At 71.2% G+C, this 15,152-nt stretch overlaps 5 protein-coding genes and 2 non-coding genes across 8 annotated transcripts; 3 read left to right on the forward strand and 4 right to left on the reverse strand.

Annotated features, from left to right (window-relative positions):
• Positions 1-4: 4 nt before the first annotated feature.
• On the reverse strand, positions 5-1,589 carry CGREF1 (cell growth regulator with EF-hand domain 1). Its single transcript, XM_015285033.4, has 5 exons — positions 1,374-1,589; positions 1,068-1,139; positions 797-867; positions 570-694; positions 5-485 (listed from the first exon to the last, which is right to left on the reverse strand). Exons 1-5 carry the CDS (start codon positions 1,472-1,474, stop codon positions 78-80), a joined length of 777 nt encoding a protein of 258 aa, XP_015140519.2. The 5' UTR covers positions 1,475-1,589; the 3' UTR covers positions 5-77.
• Positions 1,590-1,698: 109 nt separating this feature from the next.
• Positions 1,699-3,831, forward strand: ABHD1 (abhydrolase domain containing 1). Its single transcript, XM_015285025.2, has 8 exons — positions 1,699-2,114; positions 2,353-2,517; positions 2,588-2,633; positions 2,729-2,841; positions 2,922-3,095; positions 3,194-3,242; positions 3,325-3,490; positions 3,566-3,831. The coding sequence occupies exons 1-8, from the start codon at positions 1,714-1,716 to the stop codon at positions 3,775-3,777; spliced, it is 1,326 nt and encodes a 441-aa protein (XP_015140511.2). The 5' UTR covers positions 1,699-1,713; the 3' UTR covers positions 3,778-3,831.
• Positions 3,832-3,950: 119 nt separating this feature from the next.
• Positions 3,951-6,059, reverse strand: PREB (prolactin regulatory element binding). Of its 2 annotated transcripts, none has more exons than NM_001319023.2 (9): positions 5,888-6,059; positions 5,619-5,802; positions 5,331-5,542; positions 5,167-5,247; positions 4,967-5,091; positions 4,668-4,841; positions 4,527-4,599; positions 4,290-4,449; positions 3,951-4,215 (listed from the first exon to the last, which is right to left on the reverse strand). In NM_001319023.2, exons 1-9 carry the CDS (start codon positions 6,017-6,019, stop codon positions 4,121-4,123), a joined length of 1,236 nt encoding a protein of 411 aa, NP_001305952.2. In that variant the 5' UTR covers positions 6,020-6,059; the 3' UTR covers positions 3,951-4,120. The 2 variants fall into 2 exon arrangements, with proteins under 2 accessions (NP_001305952.2, XP_015140514.1); XM_015285028.4 differs by having other exon boundaries at positions 4,668-4,877.
• A 236-nt stretch (positions 6,060-6,295) lies between these two features.
• SLC5A6 (solute carrier family 5 member 6) lies at positions 6,296-10,800 on the reverse strand. The gene is made up of 16 exons (XM_015285003.4): positions 10,741-10,800; positions 9,256-9,750; positions 9,094-9,159; positions 8,936-8,987; positions 8,791-8,858; positions 8,549-8,703; positions 8,301-8,441; positions 8,092-8,221; positions 7,904-7,992; positions 7,702-7,814; positions 7,496-7,563; positions 7,323-7,409; positions 7,058-7,239; positions 6,867-6,970; positions 6,665-6,786; positions 6,296-6,555 (listed from the first exon to the last, which is right to left on the reverse strand). Exons 2-16 carry the CDS (start codon positions 9,583-9,585, stop codon positions 6,427-6,429), a joined length of 1,836 nt encoding a protein of 611 aa, XP_015140489.3. The 5' UTR covers positions 9,586-9,750; positions 10,741-10,800; the 3' UTR covers positions 6,296-6,426.
• Positions 10,385-12,371, forward strand: ATRAID (all-trans retinoic acid induced differentiation factor). Its single transcript, XM_015285005.4, has 6 exons — positions 10,385-11,283; positions 11,470-11,541; positions 11,649-11,720; positions 11,785-11,906; positions 12,017-12,117; positions 12,194-12,371. Exons 1-6 carry the CDS (start codon positions 10,406-10,408, stop codon positions 12,296-12,298), a joined length of 1,350 nt encoding a protein of 449 aa, XP_015140491.2. The 5' UTR covers positions 10,385-10,405; the 3' UTR covers positions 12,299-12,371.
• Positions 12,372-12,800: 429 nt separating this feature from the next.
• Positions 12,801-12,964, forward strand: LOC112532244. The gene has a single exon (XR_003074701.1). It is a non-coding gene; the product is annotated as a U1 spliceosomal RNA (small nuclear RNA).
• Positions 12,965-14,623: 1,659 nt separating this feature from the next.
• On the reverse strand, positions 14,624-14,787 carry LOC112532245. Its single transcript, XR_003074702.1, has one exon. It is a non-coding gene; the product is annotated as a U1 spliceosomal RNA (small nuclear RNA).
• Between the last annotated feature and the right edge of the window lie 365 nt (positions 14,788-15,152).

Raw genomic sequence — 15,152 nt, forward strand, 5'->3', positions numbered from 1 at the left:
AGCGTGGGGAAGCCCTCAGCCCCCCCCCCCCCCCCCCCAGCCGTGGGGCAGGAACCGCCCGCAGCTCCTTGCCTCGTCTACATCTCCCCGGGATCCCCCCAGGCTGGGGATGGCGGCGCCTCGGGGGGCTCAACCCGGGGCGATCTGTCCTCCATGGCCGTCTCCAATTCCGCCGTCTCGTCCTTTTCCAGAGGGGTTCTGGCCTCGGGGATTCCCTGCCCCTCTGCCTCGATACCGCCACCCCCCCGCAGACCCTCCCCCTCTGGGGGGCTGCTCGCCCCCTCGTCCCCCCCCGGCGTCTCCTCCCCCACCGCGGGCGTCCCCTCCTGCTCCCCGACGTTCCCCTCCGCCGTCCCCTCGGGGGCAGCGCCGCCTCCTCGCGGGGGTCCCCGTGCCGGGGCGGGCAGCAGCAGCTCCGGTGGGTCCAGCAGTCCGTCCCCGCTGCGGTCCCGCTGCTCCAAAGCTCGGTCCACCAGCGCGGCCACCTGCGGGGACGGGAATGGACGGGGAGGCGGTGAGAACGGAGCTCGGCGCAGGGACCCCGCTGGGCACGAACCCCCCGCACGCACCGCCTCGGGGCTGGGCCGCCCCGCGCCCCCCTGGCTCAGCACCGCCCCCAGCAGCTGCAGCAGCTCCAATCCGTCCAGCTGCCCGCTCCGGTCGTGGTCGTGCATCGCGAAGAGGAAGAGAAGAGCTGCGGGCACGAGGCGAGGGCCGTGGGGCTGACACTCACTCCTCCCCCCCCCCCAAAAAAAACGGCCGCCCTCCTCTCCCCTCTCCCTTCTCACGGCCTTACCCCGCTCCCGTGTCATCTCGTCCGCGTCCCGCTGCGGCGGTCCCAAACTCCGCACGGCGCTACGCAGCAACCTGAGGACAGCGGGGCCGGGCGGGGTGACACGCACCGCTCCCACCCCACGGGCAGACCCCGGTCTCCCACCCCGCAGCCACCCAACCCCGCATCCCCACTGCCCCGCAGCCACTCACGGGATCCCCAAGCGCCCCGGGTGTCGCCCACCCCCTCCTCCCGGCATCTCCGTGTCCCCCCAGCCGCAGGGTCGGGGACTCACTGCAGAGCGGGGGGCTCCGGGCTCAGCGGGTCGAGGCCGGGATCCGTCCCCACGGCCGCGGGGAGCTCAGGTCTGGACGGGGAATAGGGGAGGGGGGGTTACAGCGGCTCCTCCTACCCCCGCCCGGCTCGTTGTGCAATTCCGCACCCGCGTGCAACCTGTTTGACCCCCGCAACCAGTGTGACCCCCGCACCTGTGTGACCCCCGCACCTCGTCATCCCGCACCACAGCACCCTTCACCCGCACAGCCCCGCCTGTGCCCGCCCACGGCTCGGGGCCCCCACTCCCCTCTCCCTCGCCCCGTACCGCAGCACCCCGTCCCTGGGAGCCGCCCGCGCCGCGGGGCCGAGCAGCAGCAGCAGCAGCAGCGGCGGCGGCGGCGGTAGGGCCGCCCTCGGGGCTCTCATCCCGCAGCCGGCGCGGACCCACGCGTGGGGCTGCCACGCACGCACAATCGGGGAGGTATTCCGGGCCACAGCGACACTCCCACCCGCACACGGACGCCCCGGGGCACGCACACACGGCGGTGTCCCCCCCCGCCCCGCCCCGGGCCACGTCGCTGGCCCCGCCTCGCCGCTCCCGGACACTTCACGTCTGCCGGCAGCGCAAGGGTTAACCGGCGTCCGCCGCTCTGCCCGGCACAAAGATGGCCGCCGGCGCCACGCCCGCCAGGCTGTGGGCGTGGCCGCGTCGGGTGGGCGTGGCCACGTCAGAGGGCGGGGCGGTGGGCGGGGCCGGGGCGCTCCCGGCAGCGGCGGCGATGGGCGCGGAGGGGCCGAGGAGCGCCGCGCTGCTCCCGGTGCAGCCGCCGCTGTTGCTGCTGTTGGCGGCCGCCGCCGCGCTGCTCGGCTGCCTCTGGGCGCGATCCGCGCGCCGTTCCCCGCAGCCGCCCCTGCTGGCCGGCGGCCCGCGGCTCCGCTCCTTCCTGCGGCGGCACTGCCCGGCCGTGGGGGAGCCGTTCCGTCCCACGGCGTGGTGCTGCGGGGGGCGGCTGCAGACCGTGAGCCGAGCGCTGCTGCAAAGCCGACCCCGCGTCGGGTACCGCAGGTGGGGGGGGATGGGGTCGGGTTGGGTTGGGTTGGGTCGGGTCGGGTCGGGTCGGGTCGGATTAGGAGCGGGGACGGGACGGGGGGAGACGGGGACTGGGGTTGTGACGGGTGGGAACAGGGCCGGGGGGTGAAGATGGGATAGGGCGGATAGGGATTGGCCTGGGGTGGGACGGAGGAGGACGGGACGGGTGGCACCGCGGCCGGTGCACCCCTGTCCGCATCCCCGCCCCCCGCAGCGAGGCCATCCGCACCCCCGATGGCGGGCAGCTCATCCTGGATTGGGCCGACGACGGCAGCACCGCCGAATGCCCCACGGTGCTGCTGCTGCCGGGGCTGACGGGGAACAGCCAGGCCGCCTACATGCTCCAACTGGTGCGAGAGGCGTGCGGCGCCGGCTACAGGTGAGCGCTGGGGGCGGGGGGACGTTCAGCCCAAGCACCGCCCCTGCTGACGCCGCTCTCCTCCCTTCAGGGCCGTCGTGCTCAACAACCGGGGTTGCCGTGGCGAGGAGCTGCTGGTGAGATCCCCCCCACCCCCTCCCCCAGCCCTTCACCCGGGTCTCTGCCCCATAGCTGGGCACTGCGGGGCTCCAGACGGCTCTGCCTCCCCCAGACTCCCAGGACCTTCTGTGCCAGCAACACCGAGGACCTGGAGACGGCCATCACGCACATCCACAGCCGGTACCCGCACGCCCCGCTGCTGGCCGCCGGTGTATCCCTGGGAGGGTATGGCACTAAAGGGGGGGGGGGAAAGCCGGGGGGTGGCACAGGAGAGCCCCCCCCAATCCCTGCCCCCTCCCCTGCAGGATGCAGGTGCTGAACTACCTGGCGCGGGTGGGACACGCAGCGGGGCTGGTGGCTGCCATGGCCATTTCCCCGAGCTGGGACCCCATGGAGACAACGGCGTCGCTGGAGCAGCCCCTCAACACGTGGCTCTTCAACCGCCGCCTGGCTGCCGGGCTGCGGCACCTCGTCCGCAGGTAGGGGCATATCTGGTTTGGTGGGGGGGTGGGGGGGGTGGGGGGTCTGCAGGTCGGGGGGGGGGGCATTGCCCTGCCCTGACTCGGGGTCCTCGCAGGCACCGCGCGGTGATCGGGGACACGGTGAACGTGGAGCACATCCTGAAGGTAGCACCCACCCCCGCGCCCCACCCCCTGCACCGAGTGCCACCCACCACCACCCCCCCCCCGCTCCTCCCCTCGCCCCCAGGCGCGCACCATCCGCGAGTTCGACGAGCGTTACACCGCGCCCGCCTTTGGCTACGGCTCCTGCACGGAGTACTACCGCGCCGCCAGCCCCTCCGGCAGCCTGCACCGCATCCGCGTGCCCACGCTGTGCCTCAACGCCGCCGACGACCCCTTCTCCCCCCTGCACGGTGAGCGGGGCTGGGAGGGGCCGTGCCCACCCCCCTCCGTCGTGGGCCGGGCTGACCCTCGTGTCCCCCCCGCAGCCATCCCCGTGGCGGCCGCCTGGCACCTCCCCCACGTGGCGCTGCTGGTGACATCGCGCGGCGGCCACATCGGATTCCTGGAGGGGCTGCTGCCGTTGCACGGCGGCCTCATGGAGCGCCTCTTCCTGCAGTTTGTCACCGCCGTGTTCCAGCACGGAGAGGAGCTGCGGGGGCTGCAGGACGAGGGGGCTGCGCAGGGGGTCAGCGCCTGATGTCCGCTGTGAACGCCCTCCAAATCCCAATAAACCCGTTCCCATCCCCACTGATCCCTCTCCCACCCCTATAGCCCCGTTCCCATCCCCTTCCCACCCCAGCAGTGGGGCACGGAGGGTAAAGTATGCGGACAGAGAGGCCAGAGCCTTACAGCCCCAGCACAGACAACGCCTTCACGCTCTGGGTTTAATGGTGGGGCCGAGGAGCAGCTCCAGCCCAGCCCCGGGCACGCTGCGTCCCATCGCTATGCTGGCACTGCATCCCACGGCGGTCCCACTCCTGCAGCGTGCCCGGGGCTGGGTCCATCCCCCCCCCACCCACCCAGTGCAGGGGGGTGGGTGCCTAGAGGAAGCCAGGGAAGGCCATCTGCAGCAGCACGATGCTGCCCACGATGAGCGCGGCGCACAGCAGCAGCAGCAGCCAGACGGGCAGCGATCCTGGGGTGGGGGGAGAGGAGGCTGAGAGGTGGGGTCCCGGGGGGTGTCCCGGCCCCATGGCCCCACGCACGTACGGCGGGCAGGGAGCAGGTGCAGCTTGCAACGGCTGTCCACGGCCACGCTGAGCAGCGCTGCCTCGTTCCCCGCCAGCAGCTCCCGGCCGTGCTCGCTCTCAGGCACGAAGGCCACATCGGTGACGACGATGCCGTGTGCCTCCTTCACGTAGTACAGCCTCTGAAGGGGGACACGCGTGAGGTGGGGTGGACCCCGCGCCCACCCTGCGAGGGGCCCTCCCCCTCTGCCACGCTCACCTGCAGCGAGAAGGCGATGTGCACAGCGACGGAGCCGGTGACGGTGCCCAGCCCCAGGAAGGTGCCCGAATCACTGCAGGGAGGAGGGCGGTGAGCGGGGCTGGGGGCGGATGGGGGGGGCGGGGAGCCCTCCCCACGTACCTGACGGAGAGGCAGGAGATGACCTCGGAGCCGCAGGGCCGCGTCAGCAGCGGCAGGAAGGTGCCCCCGTCCCACTTGGTCAGGTAGCAGGGGGGCGGGCGGCGCTCCCGCTTGTGGGGCACCTGCACCGTGTAGAGCCGCAGCGCCCCGCAGCCGTCCTGCACCGCCCCGAAGCTGGCACGGGGCAGCAAAGGTGAGCCGAGGGCGTTGCTAACGAGGGACAGCCCCGCGGGGTCACCACCACCACCACCACCGTCCCAAGGCACGGCCTCGGGGCCGCCCCCCGGCCCCGCACCCACCGGCAGGCCTGATAGCGGTACGCTGTGCTGGGGGTGCCGGGCAGGTTCTCGTTCCATTGCAGCCCGGTCACCAGCTGGTCGCGCTGCCACACGCGGCACTGCAGGTCCCGGCCCGCCGTCACCACCTGCAGGGCACGAGACGGCCGCGGTTCACGGGGCTGCTCGGGGCTGCGTGCCCCCATCCCGTGCCCCCCACCCACCTTATTGTCGGGGCCCAGCGTGATGTCCTCGATCTCGCCGTCGTGCGCCTTGAACTCCAGCGCCTTCTTCATGCTGGGGAACTGCGGCGGCCGTCAGCGGATCCCCGATAGGTGACCCCCCCCCCCCCCTTCCTCCTCCTCGAGCCCTCCCGCCCCGCTCCCACCTCCCAGAGCCGCAGGAATCCGTCGGCACCGCCGGTGACGAGCAGAGTGCCGTCGGCGCTGAAGCGGACGGCCTTCTGCAGCGCGTCGGGGCTGAAGTCGGTGCGCACGCGGTGCAGGCTCTCCACCGTCACCTCTCCGCCGCCGCTCCGCGTCTCGCCGCGCTCCGCCGGGCCGGCGCCCTTCCGCCTGCGCGGGCCCTTCTCCTCCGCGGCTGCGGGGCCGGAGAGCCGCCGGCTGAGCGCCCCGCGCCCGGCGCCCGCCTCCCTTCGCCCCGCAGCCCCGCTCACCGTCTTCGCCTCCCGCGTCGCCCTCCCGCACGCTGAGCCGCAGGATGTGGCAGCTGTGGTCCTGCCCCGCCGCGATGAAGTCCCCGCTCAGCGCCATGCTCATGGTGGCGCGGGTCTCGGTGTCGTGGCAGTGCAGCAGCGACGCGCTCAGCCGCCCCCCGATCTGCTCCAGCTGCAGGAAGTGCTGCGGGGACACCGCCGCTCAGCCCCGCGCCCCCGGGAGCCCCGCCACCCCCCTCCCCCAAGAGCGGAGCCGAGCCGCGCCGCACCACTCCATTGCCGATCCCGGTTTTGGCCGCTCCTCCGCCTCCAGCGGTGATGGCGAGGCCGCGGCGCGGGTGCAGCCGCACGGTGTAGAGCGGGAAGGGCGCCCGGTACAGCTCGGTCGGGCGCGGCGCCATTGCGGGAACGGCGCGCCGCGTCACTGCCCCGCCCACCGCTGGCCCCGCCCCCCTCGCGACAAGCCCCGCCCACCGCCGGCCCCGCCCCCCGCGGCAAGCCCCGCCCACCACTGCCCCCCTCTCGCGATAAGCCCCGCCCCCTTCGCCTATCGCCCCGCCCCCTTCGCCGCACCGTCCCCACATGCGCCCCGCGGCCCCACGTGCGCGGTCCCCTACCGCAGAACGCCGCAGCCCCGTGGGTGCCCCCACCTCCCCCCCGGCCCCGCACGACCCCGATGCTCTCCAGAACGGTTTATTGAGGTGCGGGTAGGGGGAGATAACAGCGTGGCGCCGCTCCTCATCGTGGTCCCACGGCACCCCCGGGCAGCACCGGTCCCGCGGCGGTCCCGTGCCCCCCCCTGCCGCGCTCAGAAGGCCGTCTCCTGCAGCGCATAGGCGGGCGGCCCGTAGCCCTGCTCCTCGGCCTCGTCCCTTGGCACGGCGCCCACCCCGTTGGGAACGCGCTTCTCGGCTGTGGGTGACGGGTGGGGGGCATCCTGCGGGCACACGGCGGGGGGTCGGTGGCAGCGCCATGCGCACGGCCCCTCCCCTCCACCTCCCCTTTTCCCCCCCCAGCGCCCCCCCGTCCCGCTGCGAGGTGCTCACCTGCGTGGGGAAGCGCACCCCGCAGCACAGCCGCTGCCGGTAGCGGGCGGGCAGGCAGCACAGCAGCCGTGGCAGCACCGGGAAAATGGTGCGGGGGTCCACAGCAGAGGGAGGTGTGGGGCCTGAGGGGGAGGGGTCATAGGGGTGAGAGGGATGCGGGTGGAGGGGGGGAGAGGTACCCGGCCCCGCATCCCGCACCCACCGGTGAGCAGGCTGACCAGGAGCCCCACCGCGATGACGGTGGTGGAGTTGTGGGCGCTGTACCACATGTAGGAGAGGTTGTAGAACTTCTGCAGGCCTGTGGGGCTGGGGGAGGGAGGGGGGGAGGCGGTGAGGGGGGGGGGACCGAGCCAGACCCCCGCAGATCACCCCCATCAGCCCCACGGCGCTCACCTCGGGGGGGGTGTCGTGGTGGTGAGCAGCGTGGTGGCGAGCACGGCCGGTGTGGTCAGGTTGATGGGGGGGGGCACGGTGCTGTTGGCCAGGGGGGTGGCCCTCCCCATGTTGGACACCAGGCTGCCGATGCCCACCCAGAAGGCCATGGCCAGCCCGGCCAGCAGCCCCACCACCGCGCCCTGCGGGGGGGAGAGGCACTCAGCGCCTTGGTGGCACCCACGGGGTAGCTGTGGTGGGGGGCGGAGGGGTCCGGGGTACTCACCGTAGGGTTGGCACAGGGGAAGAACATCCCCAGGCAGAAGAGCCCCAGCAGCGGCCCCCCCACCATGCCGAAGATACTGATGGCCGCCTGTGGGGAGATGGCACCGTTTTGGGGCCGAGAGGGGGAAATAGGGACCGCGAGGCCGGGGGTGTCCCCAGCACCCCATCCCTTACCTGCAGCACGGGGCCCAGCATAGAGGACACGTAGGCCATCCCCAGGCACAGCAGCCCGTAGCCGAAAGCTGGGAATGGATGGATGGATGGATGGATGGATGGATGGGCGGATAGATGGATGGATGGATGGATGGATGGATGGATGGAGGGGGTTCAAGGCGCTGCCAGGACCCCGCTGCCCACCCTCCTCGATGCCCCCCACTCACCCAGGAGCTTGGAGAGCAGCGTGGCACGTGACTCTGACAGCCCAGGGAAGTGCGGCCGCACCAGGTCCTCCATCGTCACCGTCGCCAGCGAGTTGAAGGCAGAGGAGATGGTGCTGGGGGGAGGAAGAGGGAGTGGAGCAGCAAGGGGGGAGGGGGGGCTCAGCCATGCCCTCATCCCACCGTCCCCCGTTATGGCACCCACCTGAGGGAGCCGCTGAAGAGACAGGCGACAAAGAGGCCAGGCAGCCCTGGCAGGTCCTGCAGCACATCCATCACAAAGTACAACACGAGCTGCGGGGGGATGTGGGGTAAGCGTGGCACTGGCGGGGGGGGGGGGGGGGGAGGGAGGGGGAGAGAGGGCTGTGGGGTGGAGGGGAGCTCCGCAGCCACCTGGTCGGGGGTTCTGTGGGTGCCGCTGGGGGCCAGCGGGTGCTCGCGGTCGTAGACGAACATGACGAGGCCGGTGAGGCAGCTGAGGCACAATACAATCTGCTGGCAGGGGAAGACAGCGTAGCAGGAGCTGCGGGCACAACGGGAAGGTCAGAGGTGGGCAGAGATGGGGGGGGGAGGTCCCCACACGCCCCCCCAGCCCCACTCACAGCACCGCCTGCCTCTCGCTGCGGGAGCTCAGGTAGCGCTGCACCTGCGCCTGGTTCACGCCGTACAGCGACAGCATCATGAAGACCCCCCCGAAAGCCAGCGTCCAGAAGGTGTACCGCACGTAGGGGTCGGGGTTCAGGCTGCGGGGTCACATACAGTCACGGCCGTGCCAGCATCCCATCCCCCTCCCCTGCGCGTGTCCCAGCGGGGCTGCCGTCCCCATCCCCAACCCCGCAGCGAGGCTCACTCGATGCCGGAGATCTTGCCCTGCTGCTCGGCCAGGTGCCACACTCTGGCCATGCCTCCCATGCGCTGTGCGCCCACCACGATGACGGCCAGCTGCCCCGCGAACATGACCAGCGTCTGGAACACGTCGGTCCAGATGACGGCCTTCAGCCCTCCCTGCAGGGGGACACAGCTGTCACCGTTGCTCTTTTAGGGGGTGGGCACGCACGACGAGCGGCCACGTGGCGCGGTGACAGCACTCACCAGCGTAGTGTACAGCGTGCAGACCAGCCCGATGGTGAGCACCGCGCTCCAGAGGTCAAAGCCTGTCACTGGGTGCCGTTAAGGAGGGATGAGGACGGCGGCTGCCACGCCACGGGGGCCCCTTGCCACCCTCCCGAGCCCTTACCTGCATTGAGTGCCAGCGCGGGCGCGTAGAGCACCACTCCCATGTAGATGACCTGCGGGGACAGAGCGTTGCAGCCCCCCCGGCGCGTCCCCCTCCTCCCCAAGGACCCCGAACTTGGGGTCCCCAAGGACCCCAAGGACCCCGAACCCAGCCCTCACCATCTGGAAGATGAAGGTGACGGTGCCGAAGATGCGCACGGTCTTGTTGAAGCGCAGCTCCAAGTACTGCGGGGAGGGGGAAGAAATGGATGGGGGTCAGGGACGCGTCCCCACCCCGACGCGGTGCGCGAGGAGGGGCAGAGGACCCCCCTCTCCTCTCACCTCGTAGGTGCTGGTGATCTGCAGGCGGTAGAAGACGGGGATGAAGACGTGAGCGGGGATGAGCAGCCCGAGGAAATAGGAGCAGCCCAGGAACCAGTACTCGGTGCCGAAGCGATAGATCTCGGACGGGACGCCCAGGATGGCCACGGCAGACTGGAAGGTGGCCAGCAGGGACAGGGCGACGGGTAGGAAGCCCATGCTGCGGTTGGCCAGCAGGAATTCCTGCACCGTGCGCTGCCGCCCGCCGCTCAGCGCGTAGAACAGCCCGATGGCCGCCGACAGCACCAGCAGCAGCACGAAGATGCTGTAGTCCGCCGTCGAGAACTCCATGGCGAGTGTCCGCCGCCGCCCCGCCGCCGCCCCCACTTTTCCGGTTCATGGGCGGAGGGGCCCGGCCGGCAGCGCCCGGCGCTGCGGGAGGTGGCGACGGTGGATCCGGCCCCGCTCGTCCTCGCGGGGACCTTCGCTCCGGAGCTCTCGGCCCGCCTCAAGGACCTGGGGGGGGGGGGGGGACGCAGACGAGGGGGGGGTCACCGCAGCCTTCAGCCTCCGCTCCCCCGCGGCTCGTCCCCGGGCCGAGGCGAACGCGGCAGCCCCGCCCGGCGCCGACTCCGCAGCCGGCGAGACCGGCACGGCCGGAGCCGGCCGGACGGGCTCTGCGTGAGACGGGCGGGCTCCGCGCGGGCCGAACCCGCCTCTCTTCCCGCGTTCGGGCGAGCGCACCCCCGGATGGGGCCGCGCGATGACGGGGCGGGCGGCGCCGATCCCCGCAGGAATGCGGTTGGATTTGGATTAGCCCCGCGCTGCCGTGCCCGGAGCGGGGGGTTGGCGGTGCTGAAAGGAGGCGAGAGGGCAGCGCCGCCCGCCCCGCCCGCACAGCGGGCATGGTCCAAGGTCACCCACCGCGCGCCGAGACACAACACGGGGCAATCCCCCCCTCCTTCCCCCGCCGCATTCCTGGCCCGACGCCCCGGCGTTCCCCCCCGGTGCGCTGCCCCCGGGCTCCGGGTCCCCCGCCCGCGTCCCGTTGCGGGCGGCAGCGTCCCGCGGCGTCCCCGCACCGCCTGCCGGTGTCCCCGCGTCCCCGCAGCGCTCCCCGTGTCCCGGTGCCCCCGTGACCCCGGGCCACGGCTCCGCTCCCGGTGCCGCTATGTTCCCGCGGCGCCTCGCCTCCTCCCCGCGTTCCCACGTCCCGGCGCTGCTCCCCGCGTCCCGGCGTCCCCCGCTACCCCAGGCCAATGCCCCGCTCCCCTCATCGCTCCCTCGCCCCCGCCGTCCGCAGCCTGAAGGTCCCCACCGACTCCCGCCACGCCTCCGATCCCGCCGCCCGGTCCTCATCCCCTGCCTCGTCCCCGGTGACCCCCGCCCGAGCCCCGCTTTCCCGATCTCCCGGTTCCGCGGAGCATTACGGCCCCGCACGCCCCCCTCGCCGCGCTCCGGCGCCGCGTGCCGCGCACGGCCCCGCAAAGCGCCGCCGCCACTCACCGGGCGGTTGCCGGACTCGGCCCACGTGCACCTGACAGAGCCGCGGCGCACGCTGATGACGTCACGACGCCGGGCATCTCCCTCACCTCCAGCCCTGCTCCCCGCGCGCTCGGATGCCGTCGGCTCCCTTTCGTCCAATCCCGTGCGTGGGACTCGTCACGTGACGCAGCTGGGATCGGGTCGCCGCGCCTCGGCGCCTGCAGGCCGCGGCGAGCCCGGCGGGCGCGCTCCGTTAATGGCTGAGCTATTGGCCGCCTCGCGCGGTCGTTCCGCCCCGCCGCCGGGAAGAGCCCATCCGGGGGCGGCCTCGGGGCGGGGCGGGGCCGCCGGAAGCGGGACCGTGGGTTCCCTCCTGCCGCCGCTGCTGCTGCTGCTGTCGCTGTCGCCCGGGGCCGAGGGGACCCCGCCGCGGCTGTGCGGGAGCTGTGCGGGGCCGCCGAGCAACGGCTCCGTCGTGGCCCAGTACTGCGCCTCCAGGGCCGGCACGGAGCTGTGGGGCCGCTGCTGCGTGGGGCGGGGATCCGGGGGGCAGCGCCTGCTGGGGTACGGGCAGAGGGACGGGGGGCGGCACGGGGGTAACGGGGTGCGGGTAACGGGTACGGGTGTGGGGTGTGCTGCGGGTATCGGGTACGGCGCGGGGCGTGGGCGACGGCCACGGGGCGTGAGTGTGGCCGTGGGGGGCGGGAGGGGAGAAGGGCAACACGGGGCTCCCGGTGCCGCCCCCCCCAGGTTGGACCTCAGCAACTGTTCCCTGCAGAGCCTCCCCAGCGCCTTCAACGAGGCCGCCGCTGCCGTCGTGCTGTGAGTGCTGAGGGAAGGGGGAGGTGTGCGGCGGGGCGCGGCCGCCCGGCCCACCCTGGGGCTGTCGGTGCCATCCCCGGGGCGCAGTGGGTGTGATGCGTTGATAGGGACTTGACGGAGAACCCGCTGCCGGCAATCCCCGATGGCTCCTTCTCGGGCTTCACGCGGCTGCAGCAACTGTGAGTACGGGGGTTGGGTGGGGGAGCCCCGGGGCCGTGCCCGGTGCTGAGCTCCGCTTTGCAGTGCGGTGCCGTTGGCGGTGCCGTGCCCGGGTGGCAGCGGAGCGTGGGAGGAGGTGACGACGTATGGCAGCAGCCGCCTGTGCCACAACCAGAGGAACCCCTGCAACGGCTCCGAGGAGCTCGGTAGGTGGGGGGGTGGGGGGGAGGGCTCTCCCTGCCCCGGCCACGGCCCTACGTGGGGGCACCGCGTGGCACTGGGCAGGGCTGCCCGTGACCCCTATGCTGCCCAGCAGTCCCGCTGTGCCCTGAGAACGCAGCCTGTGCCCCAGACGGCCCCGGCATGTCGCAGTGCCTCTGTGCCAGCCCTTCCCACGGCTACAAGTGTCTGCGGCAGGTGGGTGCGGGGGGCTGGAGGTGCACGGGGGGGGGGCTGAGACGGGGGCGGTGACCTCACCGTGTTCACCTTACAGGGCGCCTTCCCCGTGCCGCTCTTCTGCAGCGTGCTGGGGGCGGTGACGGCAGCGCTGAGCATCGCGCTGTGGGGCACCCAGCGGCGGCACGCTGCGGGGCCGTGACCGCGACCGGGAGCGGAGGTGCGGGATGCGGCCGGACTGCGGGGCACGGGGTGAATAAAGCGTGTGGTTGTGACGCCGTGTGTCCGCTCTGCCGCTGGGGCTGCGCGGGGTGCAGGGATGGGTGGGTTGGCTGCGGGCCGCCCGGGCTGTGCGGGAGCGGCGGGGGCCGAAAGGAGAGCGCGGGGATGGAGGTGAGGCGGGGGCGGGGCTATGCAAATCGCGCTCGGCCCGGAGCGGGCACGCGGATGGTACCACTGTGTGCGTGCGGGTGGGGCTGAGATGGGGGCGTGGCTATGTAAATCAAGAAGCGCGCGGCATGCCGGGAGCGCTACGCCACGAACGGAACGCGCGTGGACAGCCGCGGGCAGCGCGTGGGCCGCGGAACGGCGATCCGAGAGGGGTGCGGAGTGGGGCGGGGCGGAGCAGCGCTTTGGGGCGCGGGTCGCCGTGCGGTGCGGGCTGGTGGCGGGGCGTGGGGAGCGGGGCGGGGCGAGAGCAAAGCATACTTACCTGGCAGGGGAGACACCATGATCAGGCAGGTGGTTTTCCCAGGGCGAGGCTCATCCCCTGCACTCCGGGTGTGCTGACCCCTGCGATTTCCCCAAATGCGGGAAACTCGACTGCATAATTTGTGGTAGTGGGGGACTGCGTTCGCGCTCTCCCCTGATTTGCGTGGTTTAACAGCAGAGAAAGTTGTTAATTTCTCCCCCCCGCCGCCGTCGCACAGCGCTCCCGCTGCCCCTCACAGCGCTGTGCGGTTCCCGCCTCGCTCCGTTCCGCGCCCGCTCTGCGCGCTGTGTGGGGGAACGCGGCCGCCCCGCGCGGATGCGGCGAATGCGCCGCCCGTCCGCAAAGAGGGCCGGAAAGCCGATCCTGGGAGCTCCGGGCCTATCGATCGCTCTCACCTCGGTGTCCGGGGAGGTTATGGAACGAATCATCTCGGGAACCATCGTGGACCAGTCAAAGGTCAAGCAGGGGATCGGGCCCAGTCAGCGTGGCTTTACCAACGGTAGATCCTGTCTGACAAACCTGATGTCATTCTGTGACAAGGTGACCCGCTTAGTGGGTGGGGGTCGGGCTGTCGGTGTGGTCTACCTGCACTTCAGGAAGGCCTTTGGCGCTGTCCCCCACGACATCTCGTGCAGCAGCCGGCTGCCCACGGCCTGGATGGGCGTACGCTGCGCTGGGTGAAGCGCGGGCTGGATGGCCGGGCCCAAAGAGTCGTGCTCGGTGGAGCTGAACGCAGTTGGCGGCCGGTCACGAGCGGTGTCCCCCAGGGCTCAGTGCTGGGGCCGCTTCTGTTTAACGTCTTCATTGACGACGTTGACGAGGGGATTGAGTGCACCCTCAGTACGTTTGCAGACGACGCCACGCTGGGAGGGAGAGTTGATCTGCCAGAGGGGAGAAGGGCACTGCAGAGGGACCTGGATAGACTGATCGATGGGCCGAGGTAAACTGTGTGAGTTTCAATAGGGCCACGTGTCGGGTCCTGCATTTTGGTCACAGCAACCCCAGGCAACCCTACAGGCTTGGGGAGATGTGGCTGGAAAGCTGCCTGATGGAAACGGACCTTGGGGTACTGATGGACAGTCGGCTGAATATGAGCCAGCAGTGTGCCCAGGTGGCCAAGAAGGCCAATGGCATCCTGGCTTGGATCAGGAACGGTGTGGTGAGCAGCACTGGGGAAGTCATCCTGCCCTGTACTCGGCATCGGTGAGGCCTCACCTCGAGTGCTGTGTTCAGTTTTGGGCACCTCAGTACAAGAAGGACGTGGAGGTACCGAAGCAGGTCCAGAGAAGGGCAGCGAGGCTTGTGAAGGGCTTGGAAAGTCAGCCCTGTGAGGAGAGGCTGAGGGATCTGGGGCTGTTTAGTGTGGGGAAGAGGAGGCTGAGGGGAGACCTTATTGCTCTCTTCCAGTACCTGAAAGGTGCTTACAGTGAGAGCGGGGTTGGTCTCTTCTCACTGCTGACAGCTGACAGGACGAGGGGAAATGGCCTCCAGTTGCACCAGGGTCAGTTTAGGTTGGATATCAGGAAACACTTCTTTACAGAAAGGGTGGTTAAGCACCGGAATGGGCTCCCAGGGAGGTGGCTGAGTCACCATCCCTGGATGTGTTTAAGAGCCGTTTGGATGCGGTGCTCAGAGAGATGATTTAGCGGAGGGCTGTTAGAGTTGGGGTACTATGGTTGGGCTGCTGTGATCTCTGAGGTCCTTTCCAACCCGAGCAGTTCTCCGATTCTCTGATCTGCCGACCCAGCCGAGGTGTGCAAGGAGCACAGGGTGGGAAATGGATAAGAACTTAATCTGTTATTGGACAACATAAGTCAGGGGAGAGCGCGAACGCAGTCCCCCACTACCACAAATTATGCAGTCGAGTTTCCCGCATTTGGGGAAATCGCAGGGGTCAGCACACCCGGAGTGCAGGGGATGAGCCTCGCCCTGGGAAAACCACCTGCCTGATCATGGTGTCTCCCCTGCCAGGTAAGTATGCTTTGCTCTCGCCCCGCCCCGCTCCCCACGCCCCGACACCAGCCCGCACCGCACGGCGACCCGCACCCCAAAGCGCTGCTCCGCCCCGCCCCACTCCGCACCCCTCCGGGATCGCCGTTCCGCGGCCCACGCGCTGCCCGCGGCTGTCCACGCGGGTTCCGTTCGTGGCGTAGCGCTCTCCCGGCATGCCGCGCGCGGAGCGCTCTGCACCGCGATCTGCATAGCGATCTGCATGGCCACGCCCACCCCGCTCCCCGCCCCTCACACGCTCTCACGGCGCGCGGCTTTGCTTGGCCACGCCCCCACTGTCCGCACGGCCCCGCCCCCGGCAGCCGGAAGCCAGTCGCCTCGCGCCACCTCTGTG

Source organism: Gallus gallus, chromosome 3 (genome assembly GCF_016699485.2).
Source record: "Gallus gallus isolate bGalGal1 chromosome 3, bGalGal1.mat.broiler.GRCg7b, whole genome shotgun sequence".
Classification (NCBI taxonomy): Eukaryota; Metazoa; Chordata; class Aves; order Galliformes; family Phasianidae; genus Gallus; species Gallus gallus.

Bases quoted from the DNA above. Each gene is read 5' to 3' on its own strand.
- ABHD1 (XM_015285025.2), top strand. From the start codon at position 1,714: ATGGCCGCCGGCGCCACGCCCGCCAGGCTGTGGGCGTGGCCGCGTCGG. The intron at 2,115-2,352 runs GTGGGGGGGGAT...CGCCCCCCGCAG, and splicing joins CCCCGCGTCGGGTACCGCAG to CGAGGCCATCCGCACCCCCG. The intron at 3,096-3,193 runs GTAGGGGCATAT...GGGTCCTCGCAG, and splicing joins CTGCGGCACCTCGTCCGCAG to GCACCGCGCGGTGATCGGGG.
- CGREF1 (XM_015285033.4), bottom strand. From the start codon at position 1,474: ATGAGAGCCCCGAGGGCGGCCCTACCGCCGCCGCCGCCGCTGCTGCTG. The intron at 868-1,067 runs GTGAGTCCCCGA...CGCTGTCCTCAG, and splicing joins CCGGAGCCCCCCGCTCTGCA to GTTGCTGCGTAGCGCCGTGC. The intron at 486-569 runs GTGCGTGCGGGG...CCGTCCCCGCAG, and splicing joins GGCGGCCCAGCCCCGAGGCG to GTGGCCGCGCTGGTGGACCG.
- SLC5A6 (XM_015285003.4), bottom strand. From the start codon at position 9,585: ATGGAGTTCTCGACGGCGGACTACAGCATCTTCGTGCTGCTGCTGGTG. The intron at 7,815-7,903 runs GTGGGTGCCATA...TCCTCCCCCCAG, and splicing joins CTCTTCAGCGGCTCCCTCAG to CACCATCTCCTCTGCCTTCA. The intron at 7,240-7,322 runs GTGAGTACCCCG...TCCCCCCCGCAG, and splicing joins TCCCCTGTGCCAACCCTACG to GGCGCGGTGGTGGGGCTGCT.
- ATRAID (XM_015285005.4), top strand. From the start codon at position 10,406: ATGTTCCCGCGGCGCCTCGCCTCCTCCCCGCGTTCCCACGTCCCGGCG. The intron at 11,542-11,648 runs GTGAGTGCTGAG...ATGCGTTGATAG, and splicing joins GCCGCCGCTGCCGTCGTGCT to GGACTTGACGGAGAACCCGC. The intron at 11,907-12,016 runs GTAGGTGGGGGG...GCTGCCCAGCAG, and splicing joins CAACGGCTCCGAGGAGCTCG to TCCCGCTGTGCCCTGAGAAC.
- PREB (XM_015285028.4), bottom strand. From the start codon at position 6,019: ATGGCGCCGCGCCCGACCGAGCTGTACCGGGCGCCCTTCCCGCTCTAC. The intron at 4,878-4,966 runs GTGGGTGCGGGG...GTCCCTCGTTAG, and splicing joins TACCGCTATCAGGCCTGCCG to CAACGCCCTCGGCTCACCTT. The intron at 4,600-4,667 runs GTACGTGGGGAG...TCCTCCCTGCAG, and splicing joins ATCTCCTGCCTCTCCGTCAG to TGATTCGGGCACCTTCCTGG.